Below are 17331 nucleotides of genomic sequence, written 5' to 3'. Positions count from 1 at the left end.
CACAGTCAGTATTATAGAGTCTTGGTGGCAAGTAAATTAAAGTTAATGAGCAACAGAACAGCACACTTGTTGTGCGAGTTTCCATGTTCAACTGTTCATGTGTTGCTTTTTATCTCTCGATGTATACTGTCCCCAAGACTGATGCACAAAATGTCTACAGCTTTTCTGGTCAATCATCGAATCGCGGTTAAAATGTGCGTTGATCCGAATGCAGTCAAGCTTTTATTTTAAACTAAACCTGGAATGATAATTACCATCTTTTAACACATGCCTTGCTTTCCCAGCATATATTAACTCCGAGTTATGCTTAGAGCGGTACAGGGACAAAACTCCCAAGGAATTTCATTCAGTTTCGACTGTGCCTTGTTCCGTTCAACTTCTCTCGTGCTTGCCTTTTTCTAAATATTTCCTACGCATAAAACGGAATCGGCAGAGACACTTAAAACTGCTTACGGATGCACTGGGCACACCTTTAGTCAGCAGGAACCGTGGAACCGCCCTGGTGTATGGGAAGCTTGTTCGTCTCCCACTCCGGAGGCCCGGGTTCAATTCCCACCCAGACAGAAATGTACGGAATTTTATTTTCAAAGCCATTAATTTATTCTATCTAAAGAAATCTCCATGAGGAAGTTTTTGCAGCCAGTTGGAATATAGGTGCCGTTTCTCTGCTACAGACAACGAATCTTCTGATAAAGGCGCACTCTCGGTCCTGGCTCTCTTTCGAGAGGAAACCCATTCTTCGTCATAGTCACTTGTCGTGGTATCTTCACTTGTTTGTAAAATGCAAGCAATCCTATAAGTTGAGGTCGGTTACCGCAAAATGTAAGAAGTTCTGGAATTATCTTTTTTTAAATCCAACTTTTCAACCATAAAGCAAAAAAAGGCAACAAAATATGTCTCTGTATTTCTCCAACGCAAAATACTTTGTGACAATCGAGGTCAGTATTGCGCATGACTAGCGAACCTAATTCGAGCTCGTAGTTTGAACAAATTAAAAGTTTTCACTCGGGGCATGGCAACAGGTATGCCCATGTGTTTAGGGACTATGCACATCTAGTTTTAAAAGGACTAAACGAGCTATTGCCAGAGTACAAGAAACTACACACTCCGGATATTTTGGCCAAGGCAAAACACGACGTGCGTTATTTGTTTTTTGTTTTTATTTTTTTTTAAACTTAAAGCGTTTGCTTGTGTCAGAGTAATAAATCAAACAAAATTACATATTATAGCGCACTGTATTTTCTGTTTAAGAGTGGGAGCTCGCCGGCATACAGTATTTCAAATGGTGTACATGGTGTGTGCCTTTAAATGCAGATTGGGAAACTAAGGGTTAATACCTCACGATTCGGCACTCTGGTCGAGTCTTGGTACATTTTTTTTATATTGTGGGAAAAAACAGTGTCGTGCTTGTTACAGAAAATAAGTAACGAATTAGCGCTTTCCGTTAGATTGTCAAAAATTAAGGCGTTACTGAGATATGTTCTCGTCTTCGAAATGTGTCACCTCCAACTCTATCGAACGTGCACTTTTGACTGTCTTCTAATTTCAGTACCATTCGGCGGCGGTAAGCCACGGATGCGAACTTCGACAATTAAAGAGTTAGAGAGTAATTTCATAGCGCTTATTTTATTTTTGTATCAGATTTGTAGCATATATATTCTTTAATTCTGAATAGATTGTGTCTTTTTGATTAATCTCTGTGAAGGATTTTGAAATAATGCCACAGAAAAAAACAAAAAGTATTTACCATTATAACTTAAAATACAGAACGCGAATAAATTTCTTTTTTTGTTGAAAGAATATAAAATTACAGGAGGACACTTAAGACCTCTTACATGTAGGAATGCGAAAGCCTACGTATGCGTAGCTGCGTGCCCTGGTATCCTCCGCAGAGGCCGGCCGAGCAGCCTCTGCGGAGGCCGGCCGGCCGGGCTCTACAGAGTGGCGCCGCAACGCGCGGGCCGCATCCAATCTGGTGGGGCCAATCCGTTACAGCCATTCAGGCGCGTGGGAGCCATTTCAATAGCCTTTCCGCGGCGAGAATTTCTTTGCCATTTTTTTCGCGGTTCTTACGCACAGGGAATTTTTAGGCCGTTTCTCGAATTTACGGAAAACGCCCGCTCCGCTTCATAAGACAGTTGATGCTTTCGCATTTAAATCTTATTTAAATGCACTGAGTAACATAGTTTGTTACATGATAGCGTAAAGTACTAACAAAAATACTTTACTCGGCAGTCTTTTCTATATCTAAGAAGTAAATTAGCATGTAACTGAAAAAGTAGCACGTTATTATTAACGAGGCACTGTTGTTAACGCATTATTTTTGTAACGCTCCATTTACAGGAATTACAAAAACATCGCTCAATGGTTCAAACGATAACTTAATATGAGCACATGCCACCTATGTTCATCCCCCAGCATAGAAAATTGTTCGACGATTCGTCAATACAACTTGTATTCTCGCAATGTACCTGGAAAAAAGAGCATGTTTAAAAATCTGCAAGTGCGTGCTTCGGCACATTGGTAGTTTAGCACCGAGTTGCAGTAAACAAAACCTCGTCTCAATTGTGAGCTAAAAACCTATGCTTCAGGTAACGCTCATCACGATATTAGGCACTGGGTAAAATCGGCCATCTGCAATAAAACCTTATGTCGAAGACTTTAATTCACGCTCCGCCCATCAAAAAGTACGGCGAAAGCGCCCAAGTGCGCGCCTGATTTCGCCACCCCGCCCATTCCTCCCGCACGATCAATTCCGTCTGTCATAGCACCTTCACCATGGCAACGAATCGTCTTCTTTAGGAAAGAACGCGCGAACGCGGAGTGTGAAGCCAGTCACGGCAGGTGCCAATTTCCGAATATCGTTTGCTATGCTGCGTTCAACTTCAAGCCGAGACTGTAGTCACTGCCACGAGCGCGGGATTACGAGGTCGCCGCTTTCAAACTATCTCCCGCAGTCCAAGCACTCGCGTGTGAAATGCACTTCCCAAAGCCAGGAGCGTGGGCTAGATAGCGCTTGTAGCTTTAGCTGCCGTCTCATCTTAATGGTGAACGGGTGTAACACGCGACAACGCAAGCCAATATTCGACGATCTATTGTGGAGGATGACGCCGACGGCAGGTCGCGTGGCGAACTCTTGGCAGTTCCAACGAGAGTTGGTGCATGCTCGGGCCTTTGGTTGTATTAATGTTTCCCCAGGCGAAACGAGGGGTGAACGCGGCCAGCGCGATCTGCTCGGGAGCCTGGCTTGGAGTTTAAGCTTGCGTTGCTGCGTTGATGGAATTCGCAAGATGGCACGGGTGTAGCAGGCTTCAGACGCTGAGTTCGAGTGCACATCTAAAGAAATTCGGTGACTATAGCCACTGATCTCTACTACGATTTGCAGGGTCGCTGATCGCTCCTCCGCAAATGCGGCCACCGGTCTTCCACCTTCAGTCGCTCTATCTCGGTCAATCATAGACAGTCACTATGGTCACGATCCGTGGGTCATGTGAAAACAGACGCAAAGGTCACAAGACCAGAGCCTTGACAACACGAAGAGCAGCATATCGTTAACGTTTTTGTTACTTATCGTAGTGTTTATTTTGTATCGTCCTCGCTTGGTAACGGTCGGGTGCAAAAGAGCTAGTGGACATCGATTCTTTTTTCAGTGGCCGAGACTACGGTACAAAAAGCGAAACTTTTAGTCGAAAGAAAAGGCACAAAAAGAGGAAAGTTTCAAACTCAACTACTTTCTTTGCTTCCACAAATCCTCGTACATCATAAATTTTAGGCCGACTACACCCATTGCTGAACTTCCACAATGAGACCTACAGTTACAACAAAAGAACAGGTTACCAAACAACAAACACACCCCTGTATCCCGAACATGGTAAATGAAAATATACACAAAAAGTAACCTCTATTTATTCTCCCCTAGTCCCCCGCCTTTAGTCTGAGAAACAAATCCAACCTTTACGAAGAAGGACTTGTAGCTTTCAAGACTGACCTTCCATAGACCCTACCCTGTTCTTCACTAGCTCGTCTTACGAGAGCAACATCGACAAGCAACTGTTGTTAAGTTCGAACGGGGATTTTCTTAGATTGAAACGCGTGAGATGTGAAACGCTCGTGCAACGGGGGGAGGGGGGGGGGGGGTGACAGTACATTCAGTTCGTCTGAATCCCCCACCTCAAACATGTATATGGTTGCAGGCTGAGATTGGTAAAGGTCAATATATCAGCAAATGAAACCCTGCTTCCGCGTGTGTTTTTTCGCCTGGTGACCTTCCATCACGTAACTCAAATTTGTATGCTCCCATTTGATGGGATAGATAAAAAAAGCTTTACTCAATTTAATTAAATAGGGTAGTCATAAATATACAAATGTAACGTATATGTAACGATATGTTTAATTTTTGAAGTGTAATGGGAGCGAGTTTTTTTTTTCACATATAGAACTTGTAACGTAAACGAGTTCCAAAAATCAGAAGGAGTGAGGAACGACCTTTCGTTCCTTTTTTGAGGAACGCGTGCAACACTGCATAGAGATCAATGACCATAGCAGACGGGCTTTGTTCTCTGGAAGGCTACGACATTGCAGCGAGATCAGGTGCGGACTTGGGTTCCTTCGCCGTGCTTTTCAAAGGGCGGAACGTGAACAAAGGTAATTCGAAATAAGGACTTATTGCAGATGGGTGATTTTCTCCGGCGCATAATATTTTGACGAGCCTTAGACAAAACACATGTTTTTTTAGCCATTTTTCTTTTTGTTTTATGAGCATGTGATAAGGTATTAAATTGCTTATGTTTCAACCCCTAAGAGTCGAATGAAATTGTCTTCACAACCTCGAGCGGTCAAGCTCGCTTCAGTTGTAAAAGGTTTCTTGTTGATGAAAGCTGTTTGCTGAGCCACCTAGATATTTTTGGTCTCGCTTTTCAAAGCGCAGTAGCTTATTGACTTTCTTGGTTCTAGCGAAGAATCCCTACTATTGCATCAGCCTCGAAGAGTCGTAACCTTTAACACGTCTATTCGCAGTTCGTATAATGAGTGCTCGATGTTTCTGAAGTGCACTGGTAACGGAGGCTGGTAAAGCTACATGAGGCATCCTTTTACACCGGTCTCCGTCAATCATTGTGTAAATTCAACTATGTTCATTAGAAAATACTTACTTTTATATTGTTATATTCTCCGGTACTAAATCTTATATGAACCTTGCTGTTCCTCGTGAGAAACGCTTGAGCAGTGCATAATTATTTATTCTCTCCGAAAATATAAGAACGAAAACCTAAGTTGTTGGTCACCTATTATAAACAATGGCTGAAACGTGGAGTTAATGAATATAAAGTGAACAACTCTGCCGTAATAGAAACTGTACATTCTGTTTTTTCTTCCCTTGAAATTTGCACAAAAAAGTAAGTCGAATATATAAAATGCACAGGACAAACTTTATCTGACGAAATAGTGGTGAGTACACCTTGAAGAGTGTTACTCATTTCTTTCTCTACCAGGTGAACCACTTAGTGGATGCCGTTAACAGTACTTTTCAAGAAATGCTTCAAAATAATACATGGATGGATTGCAGTACTCGTGAGGAGGCATTAAACAAGGTACCGAAATCTATTAATATTTTGATAATCTAGTAATAATGTCATTAATTTCAGCTTCAAAAAATGATTCGTAAAATCGGTTATCCTTACTGGATTCTCAATGACACGCATCTTGATCAACTTTATGAATATGTAAGTGGCATTACTAACATTACAGTTTAACCTTTTTTTACTGTGGGTAGAAACTCCTTGTGTCTTATAAATGTTTTCACTAGTTATCTTGGCAAATTGTGGTGTTATAAACATTAATAATGAGCAACTACCGTACTCATCATATTGGATTAACAAATCATATTTAGCAAATTATAGAATAATGGATAACTACGGCTTGCCCAATATATATTGGGCGATTTGATTTAATTTCTACCAAATTGTAGGGGGAAAGGAGAGGGTTGTTTGGTAGAGCAATACGGAATTTAGATAAATATTCTCTGTGTAGCAAATCTTCAGTTTTGTAAAAAAAGAAAACTAGAAGCCATTAGGATACCTTTTTTATTTACAAATATTCCGTAATAATTTATAAAATATTATCAGTCTAATGTTATGTTTTACCACAAAGAGGCCAAAACACGATTGAAAAAAACACTCAAATGAGATTTTGAGGCATCCCACTATGTAGCACTTAAATAATTTTCTATCAAACATCTTACCCTTTAAAACCGCAGTTTCATTCACCGCCTCAATTAGGCTACCACATCAATATAAATATTTCATTTTTGTCTTTGCTTCCATTCGCCAAAGAGTTAATCAATTAAATCACCCTGCTATGCTCATTGGGCGCGTAAGAGAGCCGTTCACTGTAGGATACATATAGTGTAGCCACAGTATCTTTTTACACTGTAGAATTAACGAAACGCCTCCGCATCGAAAATTCGTTTTCCGAGTGTGTATTAACGCTGCGTATTTTACCTTTTGAAGTTTGAAGGCGTTGTTCTCTCCTTGTAAGACGTCAGACCAAGAACCTTGCTGAAGTCAACGGCGGACATGTTTGGCGGCAATCGAGTAAGCAATGCGTGTACCTTGTAGCGCCTTCTCTCTATGAGAACGGCGAGCAGACGACGCACTCTCTGATATGCCTGCTATTTCGCAACTCCATTCCGCCACTCGCCCTCACGCGGACGAAGGAGGAACCAGAGGAGCGGGTACGGCGGTGGAGACGGAAGAAGGGACTGTCGGCCTTGGCGCTGCTGTTAGTGGATGGATCTGGCCGGAATGTTTCTGAAAAATGCTGTTTTAACAGAAAAAACGAGTGCGTTAAAATATAAATTATTGTGTTCAACTTCGCAACAGCGTAGCTCAAAGAAACCAGGATGCCTAATTTCCTAAGGACTTTGTTTTGTAAATTGCGAATTTTGGGTCCTGCGGACGCCAGCTCAATCCGTCCGCAACGTGAAGACAAAAGCTCCTGTGAGTAGAACAAAGCCCTTGCGCGCGATCTACGAAAATGCTATTCTTCACGAAAGTGAAAGAGAACTGCTTGCGCATCGGTATCTCTAGCAATAGACATCGGGAATGGGCTCGCACTTTGTGTGCTGTAATGCCGTAACAAGGAGCATGACCGTTTTCTATAAGAAATAGAATATAACAGAGTATGCGTACTTGCTTTCGCTTAATCACAAAGGCAAGGAAAGAAATGCTCGCGGCATCTTTACCCGCGTCTGGGTTAGCCATCATATATACAATAGCGGATGAGGACAAGAACATAAAAGGGACAAAACAAGCGCTACTCACAACTGGTAATTTATATAGAAATATGAGAAGGAAGCGTGGAATATGATGAATGAAAATTATGAAAAAGGAAAGAATGCAATGATAAAAATTGACTAAATTATATTAAAAATTATACGAAATGAAGAAAAAATAAGAAGCACACAGAAAAACAACGGAAGGTAAAAGTAAGAATAGTTTAAGAAAAACAATTAATGAGGACTTAAAAAATTAAGAAAAGCGGTTGAGGTGGACAAAAATAATGAAACGAACAAGTTGAACCAGCCGTTCGAACGAGTGCTTAAAACGGGCGCCTTTGGCGAGTCGGGTCGCGATGCTGCGAGTAACACGGTACACAGGTGTAGTATCCGCTACATTTGAACATTTATTTTAAAAGAGTATGAAATAAAACTTCCATACATGCCGATGGCGTTCAAGTGTAGATTTAGCATAGTGCTACCGCAGGCTACTGTGTTCACGGCAAAGCTTCTGGCGTGCGCTTAAAATCATTCTTCAATGGTGCAGTGCGAGCTTCCCCTTGTAATGTCGCGCCGTACTGTAGCCTGAGGTCACGCTGTAACCATGACGCAGGTTGATCACATGTTGCAACGAACTAAAACAGCGACGGCGTGCCAGTGAGTTAGGAACCTCACCACAGAGACATCAATACTGCAAATGCTGCTGTTCCGGACCTTGGCGATCACCCTTTATCCCTCAATTTTTATAGCACTGGTGTCCAAGCGCAGCGCAAACACTCAAATATATTCATAACCCTCAAAAGTATTTTGCCTCTTATAATGACGTGAACCGCGCCCAAAACGTGCTCGCCCTCCACAAAGCTTCGCAAAATCTGCAGAATTTCCGGAACTTTTAAACGTCAACATGCTCTTGTTCCTAACGCTTGTCAAGATATCTGTCATCGATGATATGTGACTGCCTTGACCGCTTCGCATTTTCAAAACAAATAAAAAAGTAAGCGCACTCACCAGCGTTAACAAGCAGGCAAACGGAATATTTTGTCAAATCTATCCCCGTCTCTTGTGCTATCTTGGAACCATAGCCCTGCCGTCTACCAGGGTGTTCGCGTTTCGAATACTTCGTTTCACCTTACACTTGTAAAGAGAGAACGCTCGGGCGTTTTGGAGCCAATCAGAGCCACCGAGGCGAAGCACGTGACAGCGCTTACAAAACGTACAGCGGCCAGAGCGTAACTCAAGCAGTTTGAGACAAGGGCAAGGAGTAAGTTGATCCCTTCTTACCCCGAACCTTCTTCTGTATGTCACAGACGTCGCTATCATTCTCTGCCTAGAAGATAAGCCTGCCACTCAAATTCGAACAAAAGTGGCTTTCCTCTTTTACCCGTCCGTGAATTCGACAGCACTGCCAAATCGACCCTTTCCGAGAAGCGTTCTGCGCACGCGCGAGCGCCCGATGCCAAGCGGCGGAAGTCGGCACGAAAAATCGAGGAAATTCGGAAGTAGGCTGTGGATCAGCGAGTAGAACACGTAATATATAATTGCGTTAAACAAAAAAAGAGAGCGGATGGAAAGAAAAACACGACGTTTAGGTGGACGCCACGTATGCCCCTCATTAAAATCGCGTTGGGCACGCGCCGCAGCTAAGAGAGCGAAGAAACTGGTAGCGTAGCTTCCATTATCGATTGGTGGCGCAGGTAGGTCACTTCTTCGATTTTTAGTTCGTGCAGCCACCGCCTGGTGCCGCCGGTGTGAGGAAAAGGTCTATTTAGTCAAGGGGAAGGGGCCGTAGCGTTCCAGTTTTGAGAACTTATATTGAAACGAAGTATAACAGCGCCTAGCGGGAGAGGGTAATTCAAGTTAGGTGCATCGCTTACTCGGTCGCCTGCGAACCCGTACGCCGTTGACTTTGGACTTAGTCATCTGCGAACACCTATTGCTGTTAAAACCCTCTACTTGGCGGTGCGCCAGTACCCTCGAGTTTAACTTACGCAGCACATAGTATAAATCTGAAAGAAATTTTAAGAATATTTTATATTTCAAATATAAATCCTAAACAAATAATAAATTGTACGGCAAAATGCAAAACATTAGTTTCATGGTAATTCAAAATGGCAACTAGACTTTCCTTTCTCCGGGCTAGTGCCTTCAGCAGCCTTTTCAGCCAGGAAGAAGCTTATCATAGCTTTTAAAGAGGTAAAAACAGCGAAAAAAAACTAGTTCAATTCATTATTGTGCTACTTAACATAACGCTTAGGATTTCTTGGCAAAACGTTAGTTACAATCGCAAGGCATGAAAGGAACGTATTTGTTGTCCTCTTTATTACTGTCTAATACCTGTCTTTTGTTCACGCTAAAAAAACACGGCGCTTTCTTCTTTATAGTCGCCACAATAAGATAGGTGATTGCAGAGACGTCTGTAACAAAACAAGTAAAAAACTTGATGAGTCAGTCAATGTAACGTCACAACGCCGTGTTTCTATCTACAATGGTTCTTTTGGGATTGGATTTATCTCAATCAAGGGAAAACTTTATGTTCTCCCTGTATCGCCTTGAAAACGGAAGGCAAAATAAACTACAAGTATTATTATTTTATAAGCAACAAGTGAATACCGCATTTTTCGAAGTTTTGTGCATGTCGCACCTCTTAATAAGTATGTTTGAAGAAAACAATTTAATACATATAAGTTGCGAATTTGTATAAGTCGCACCTATATGTTTGTACAGTCGGCGCAGCGAAACTGCTTTGAAAATTTTAATATAATAATAATCTTTATTTTTCGGGTGCCCTAAAACGGCCGAGCGGCCTTCTCTTAGGTACACCAACTCGTACAATAAAAACTCTTAAACAAAATTCCTACTCATTAAAAAGAAATAGATTTGCATATACACTGACGCGCTATGAAGTGACGAAAAGTTCGTCCAACTGACAGCGAAACGCAGGCAGGGGTGTGGTGATGTCAACTTGAGGTGGCACAATGCTGTTATACAATGTCTGTAAACGAGAAAGAGGTGACACACGGCATGGTGAGCAAATATCAAAACAGGTGAGCTGTCTCGACGCACGGAAAGGAACATGGAAATAGATTTTACTAATAAGCCATGAAGAATCAATGGCACCATTAATGATCTTATGCAGGAATACCAAGTCAAGGACTGTTCTTCTGTGTGATAAAAGCTTCAGCGAAAATCTATTCAGTAAGCATTCATAGTCATAATACACGCGTCGTCCAATCCATCTATCATAGACAATTCGAACAAATCTTTTTGCATACGTTCTATGATCAAAGCCTGTGTCACAGAAATTGAATTCCAAATCACAGAAGCAAACTCAAGCCTTGAAACCACTAAGGATTGAAAAAGATGTACTGAACAATGGGGCTTTTTAAAATGCTTGGTCAAACGCGATATAACTCCTAGAACTTTCATTGCAGAGCTGACAACAAAAGAGACATGATTTTTAAAAGTTAATCCGCAGTCAATGAACACACCAAGATCCCTTACAATTGACACTCGTTCAATCGGATTTCCCTCAAGATGATAAGTGTTATTTATGATCGCGCGGCGTCTGCACAAAGATATCACTTTTGTTTTTAAAGGATTAAGAAATAACTGATTTTGTTTACACCACTGTGCTATATTAGACACATCATGTTGTATCAGATCACAATCTAAATGACAGTGAACACTCTTAAACAACTTGATATCGTCAGCAAACAAAAGCAGTTCAAAGTTCTTTACACATGACGCTATATCATTTATAAAAATTGAAAACAGTAGAGGACCCAAAATTGAACCCTGGGGCACGCCTGATATTGAAAAAACTCTTTGGAATAACTGTCAGCGACCCGAACACTATTTGATCGAAAAGACAAATAACTCTTAAACCAGTTACACAATTCTGTACGGACACCATACAGATGCAACTTGGACAGAAGCAACACGTGACTCACTTTATCGAAGGCTTTTGACAAATCAAAGTATATTGCATCTACTTGTTCTCTGTTTAAAACAAACGGCACACAGTAATCTAAAAAGGTACACAAATTTGTTTCCACAGACCTACCCTTTAAAAAACCGTGCTGCAAGGGCGTTATTTTTTGACGGAAATAAAAAGTCATCCTGCTATGCACAACAATCTCAAAAACCTTGGAAAAAGCACAAAGCAGAGAAACTGGACGGTAGTTCGCAACTACAGATGCGTCACCGCCTTTTAAGATAGGAACAACAACTACTTTTTTCCAGAGCGAAGGGAAAACGCCTGAACTGAGTGACATTTTAAAAATGTGCTTCAAAATAGGAATGAACAGCTGACCGCAACCTTTGATAACAAAACCTGGTACACCATCTACACCAGAAGAAAACTTCGTTTTTAACTTTCTTATCGCCTCGGCAATATCAAGAGAGTCCACTCTTATAGAACTCAAAAAATCGTGACAAATCAGCTCCTTATCCTCCGGTAGAACGGATTGCTGATTGTCAGAAAAACATTTGGCAAAATAATCAGCGAAAACATCTGCAACTTCATGAGGTGATGAAACATAACCCGGGGCGTTATCTGAACAGGCACGTAAGCAGATGATAGGACTAACGTCACGTGTATGTTGCTTCGTGAACTTCCAGATAGTCTTCGGGCGGCGAAACAAGCTATTTTCTACGCTGTCAAGATGCATGCGTTTATCGCGCTTGAACAGTTTCTTCGCCAAGGCCCGAAATAAACTGAATTTGGTGTACATAAGTGAAGAGCCGCATTTTTTATAAAGACGGTGGAAATGTTCTTTCTTGACCAAATAACATTTTAAATCCCTGGAAAACCATTCAGGATATTTGGATGGCTTTGTTGAACGCTTCGGTACAAAAGTGTTGATGGCATCTTTTACAATTGTCGTTAGAGTCTCGGTAGCACGATCGACACCAGACATGGCGAGAACGTTAGAACAGTCGAAAGTTTCAATATATTTATACAAGCCAAGGTAATCTCCTTTTAAAAAACTGTAAGCTAATGGCTTTGACGATATCCGCGACTTCCACGAAAAGTCCGCATATATGTACTTTGATCGTAATATCTGCGCAAGCGAGAGCAACTTAATAAACCCGTCGACCAATCTAACGAGAAATGTCACCCCCGTTAAATATTTATGCAGCTTAGGTCAATACATCTTGAAACAGAGAGCATATAGGTCGCACCGTTGTCTAAGACGCACCGACGGAAAACTGTATTCGTTTTGAGAAAAAATATTCGAGATATACTAAATATTTACGTGTTTTCTTAAAGGTGCCTAACCTTTCCTTGAACGACTCATTTGTGAACGTATTGCACAGTCTGAAGCAAAATCACTTCATTAAATACCTTCAAAATTTACGTCAACCATATAAGAGGGAAGATCAGTGAGTATTGGTATTATACACGCTAGTTTTGGTCCATTGTTTGTTTTACATAGGCGTCACTTACGCAATAACGTTCCACTTTCTTCATGAAACTTTCTACAGGTGGCACCCTAGTCCGGCAGAAGTGGGCGCGTATTACAATGGACTGGTAAACGATATCAGTAAGTACAACCTTTCTTTAAAATCATACTTTAGAAATTCCAGACATTAACCAAACTGGTGAAAATTTTAGAAATTTTCAGATGTGAAAAGAAAATGTCAGCTAAGCAATCTTTTGTATTTTTATCCATTGACGTGCAAGTGATAGAGCTATCACCACCATTTGTCATTTGTATTGCAATGTAGCATATTTGTATCTCAATATATTTTTTACTCTTGCGTGAGCACTGAATTGTTCTGGGAGGTGATTTAATTTCTCAAAATTTTAAAAATACTACTCTTACTGGTCTTAGTTTTAAGAGTTAAAAGGTATTTTTATAGCGACCACATCGAGTGCAAGAATGTCTCACGTCATGTATTTAATCGACTTCATTCAGTAAAACTCAAGCCTAGTACAGTTATTAATTCATGAAAATTAAAGGGATGTAGTAATTATATTAGTGAATAAAACCACGTTCTAATAAGCGGTTTTCATGAACTCCCAAATTGATTCCATGCATAATTTACTTGTATTGTTTTAAACAATGCATGTAAATATGTTGCTGTATATTACACTGTTTATTAGCAAGTATACTTATCTAGAGCTTCATATATAGTTTGGGATTATTACTAAAATGACGCATACAACCTATGTTTCAGCTTTCTCTGCTGGAATACTTCAGCCGCCATTTCTTCAAGACGATATTCCTTCGTAAGTGGCGTCATGAATTCAATGGAATTTGTTATCGAAAGGCTTCTTTTGAAATTAAAGTAGGCTTTGCTCTTCACCAAACGTCTCGAAAGCGCCCTTAATGAGAGCTGTCGACCAATGTCGACTATTTAAAATTAAATAAAATAATTAGCGAGGCTGCCCTGTATAGGAATAATTGTAATTTTCTTGTCTTTCTTTTTTTCTTACGGCCCTTGGGATGAAAAATATTATAGACGAAACGGGTTCTTGGAAACAATTCTTCAATGTAGCAAACAAATTAAAATTAAACAGAACAAAAATGTATGAAAACAGAATTACCAATCTTGTTAATCAAGATTGAGCTGTGTGGTATGATTTCCCGCAAATTATCTACATTAGTTGCAATAACAATATCACTTGAAAATAAATTTATTTACTTATGGAAAGCCCCATATTATTTATAACAAAAACAATTTCTATACTCCCGAGTTGGGCAAGTTGCGAGCTCGTTTTATTTATTCTAAATACAGTTCAGGCGAGAAATGTGGCAGCGCTCAGTGAGTTGTGTAATGCAAAATGTTTCTTGCAAATGGAGACCGTAGTGCTGGGTGATTTCTCTAAAATTTATTCTTCTCCTACAGCGAGCTTGACAAGAATGAGTCCTCTCCCTGTAATGCGAGATGCATAGGGTGACACAAGTCACCAGGCTCGATCAAAAATGGACCGCAAAAATCGACGCTTCCACGTACCAATCAAAACGTTTCATCAAAGGTGTATTTTACAGGTCGGTGTTTTTTGTAAAATTACAAAGCGCAGCTCTTTTTCTGTAAAAAAAAACTGTCAAGAAACTTGACAAGATGTACGGCGGGCGACCACGCAGACGACTAAATCAAGCAGCGAGGTGTGTTTGGCCTCCGTATTGATAGATGGCGCTACCTTGTTATTGCGACGGCTCGTCACCACCATGGTTTATTAAAATGAACATAATCCTTTTAAATGTAGCTTTGGTTAAAAAATGAATGCGGACATTAAAAGCAAAACCTAAAGTACAAAAAACGTCTGCATAAGCTAGACGGCGCTTTCGCTGTCAACGGATTTCGTCTGCCTGTCGTCTGCTTTCTTTCGCTGGTCGGCTGCACCTTCGAAGGCTGCTTCTGACGCCATATATTAATACGAACGCCAAACACACCCGGCTACTGGACTTGGTCGTCCGCGTCGCCGGCCGTCGTAGTTTCTTGGCCCTATATTTTACAGAAAGAGAGCTACGCTTTGTAATTTTACAAGAAAAAACGACCTGTCAGATACACCTTTGAGGAAAAGCGTAGATTGCTACGTGCAGGCATCAATTTTTACGGTCGATTTTAGATCGAGCCTGGTCCCTTGGGTCACCCTATATACCACGATTATGAAGAGCTCATTTGGTATAATATATATGACATTGTTTTCTACTACCCCACATGTTTTAATTCTTTTGAAAGGTATCATTCTAGCAAGCCTCATCCTGGCAGTCAAAGCTTCGATAATAAGCCTATGCTTGTCTAATTCCTGCTGAAAGAAACTCTGCTGGTGCGCGAAACGCACATAGGCTCATAGTAGAAAAACCCAAAGACAAGGAGTTAAAAGGACAGAACAACACCGTCTGACACCAGCACAACAAGGATTTCAAAAGAGAGCTAATGGTTTGTTTTTGACGATGAGTCACCACGTTTTTGTTGGTCTAGTGGTTATGTATTCACCGGACGCTTAAGACTGTAGACGTGCACGTGTCCTTCTGCTTGATGCGTTCAAACGAGGCGCTTGCTGATGACCAGGGGATACGAAGAGAAGAAGAACGACTGTGTCTAATTAAATCCTTGCTGTGTTGGTTTTGAGATGGTATTGTTCTGTTCTTTTAGCTCCTTGTCTATGGGTTTTTCTACAATGATTCGTCACCAGCTCGCCTGCGTCTTTACTTTAATTTCCTTAGTACATAGGTTGCTATTTTGAGACTTGTCGGAACGTTTTATGCGGAGATATACGAGGATGTTTCAAAAAGTAAGAGTAAGTTAACAATGTTTTATTAAAAAAGCACTGTAGGCGTTTGAACCCCTTGGGAAGTTACATTCTTAGAGAAGGTGATATTTTCCAGTAGATAGCGCGACGTGGTTAGTAGGAACGGTAGCATATACGAAATGGCGGCGTCCCTAAATGTTTGCAACGTTGAGGAGCAGCGAGCGTCATCCAATTTTGGTGATCGGAAGGCGTGAAACCTCAAATAATTCACAAAATTATGCCTCAACAGCGTGAAAATGCCTGCATTAACGAGAGAAGTACCTATGAGTGCGTTGACGTGTTTATAACTGGGCAGACATCAATCCGTGATCGGAAACGATCATGTCGTCCTAGCACGGCCGGGTTGTTGCTGGTCACTGATTGATTTACGGCCATGTTTAAACTCCTCGTACCACTCGTGCTTTACTCTCAGTAATGCTTCACGGTGCGCAACAAAGCCATTTGTTAAAAATCGCCCAGTCCTAAAACATGGCAAGCAAAAGGAAAACTATACGTATGTGGTTATGAGTTGAACAAAGGAACGGCACGAATCACCCAAGAAAGCCGGAAAACTGTTCTTATTTTAGATGAGAAACAAAAAAGTATGCGGAATTGAAAACAAGTAAAAACCTAAAATGCGAAACCCTTCATATGGCGTTTTATGTTCCAAATCATTGTGTAGAAAGTTAACACGTGCTTCTAGGCTTGCATCTAAAGCTTTATTTTTTCAGATCAATCAATATGGGAGCAATTGGAGCGGATATAGGCCATGAAATTTCTCATGCTTTTGATAACTCCGGTAAGTATACCTTGACATAGTTTGGGACTTTGAAGTGCAGTTTAGTTCTGTTCGCGCCTTTTAACCTTTTGAGAAACTAGATTTTCCTGTGAACAGAATAATTAATTTATTGATAGTGCATTGAATTGTAATAGCTCATTGTTTACAATTTACTTAGCGAAGCCACTGATCATATTTAGAGTTAGATGCAGCTGTCTACCAGTTTTGGGCAAAATACTCTATAAAATTATTCGAGTTAATTTACAAATACATTTTTCATAAAACATCTAAAATACCACTCAAGTTACTTGAACTGAGTAGAATACAAATACTTACGAATGTAATTACACTACTTTTTTAAGATTTTATTGCATAATTTGTATCGACGTCAGTGACAAACACGATTGCACAGTTGCGCAAATTTGGTTTACCGGAATAGTTTATTAGCACGTAACAGCACGAAAAAAAAAACATTTTAGTTTTTTTTTTGTGCCGCCAAACTATAAGGAGCAGGATATTCCTGATACATGTTGCCAAACATTTCTAGGGTAATAAAAAAAAGTGGTCGCTTCAGCATAGTGGCATCGCGGAATATAACGTCGTGCGGTGCTCCTTATACACATCGTTCAACTACAATTTATATTATGTTTATGGCGAGTTCTAAAAGAAACGAACTTGAGATACGGAATTTAGTCAATAGAGAACGAAGAGTCCACATAAGAGCGAGGTCACTGGTCGCACCTTCTTCAAGTAGGCTGCGTTTAAGGGGACGCTATGTTGGTATTTTTAGAGGCCATTCTGCTCGTAATTTGTTTGCTGTTCCGTTCTCTGCTGATCGCGTTCACTAACAGACAGTGTTCGCGAAAACAATAAATGCAAAACTAATGAAAAAAAAAAACCTCGACGTTTTATTCTAGCAAAATCAAATAAAGAACAAGCAAAAAATAACGCGTTTTTGGGTGTTTACTTCTCATTTTCTTCTATTTATAATTTCCTTGGTACTGAATTGTGTATTGTTCGCGTGGGCTGTTTTCC

General features: G+C 40.6%; 1 protein-coding gene across 1 annotated transcript in view; it reads left to right on the top strand.

Moving 5' to 3' along the window:
- The window catches only part of LOC115317762 (endothelin-converting enzyme 1-like), a 92704-nt gene that overhangs the window by 53248 nt on the left and 22125 nt on the right, over positions 1-17331 (top strand). The window contains exons 9-14 of the mRNA XM_040217923.1: positions 5490-5588; positions 5643-5720; positions 12546-12658; positions 12761-12819; positions 13457-13508; positions 16250-16321. Of these exons, the coding sequence (XP_040073857.1) occupies positions 5490-5588; positions 5643-5720; positions 12546-12658; positions 12761-12819; positions 13457-13508; positions 16250-16321 (473 nt within the window). The remainder of the gene's footprint in view (positions 1-5489; positions 5589-5642; positions 5721-12545; positions 12659-12760; positions 12820-13456; positions 13509-16249; positions 16322-17331) is intronic.

The sequence above is a fragment of the Ixodes scapularis genome, unplaced genomic scaffold, assembly GCF_016920785.2.
Source record: "Ixodes scapularis isolate PalLabHiFi unplaced genomic scaffold, ASM1692078v2 PGA_scaffold1__304_contigs__length_218370807, whole genome shotgun sequence".
In the NCBI taxonomy this organism is placed as follows: domain Eukaryota; kingdom Metazoa; phylum Arthropoda; class Arachnida; order Ixodida; family Ixodidae; genus Ixodes; species Ixodes scapularis.
The sequence above is the reverse complement of the archived record's forward strand: the minus strand, read 5'-3'. Positions and strand labels throughout refer to the sequence as shown.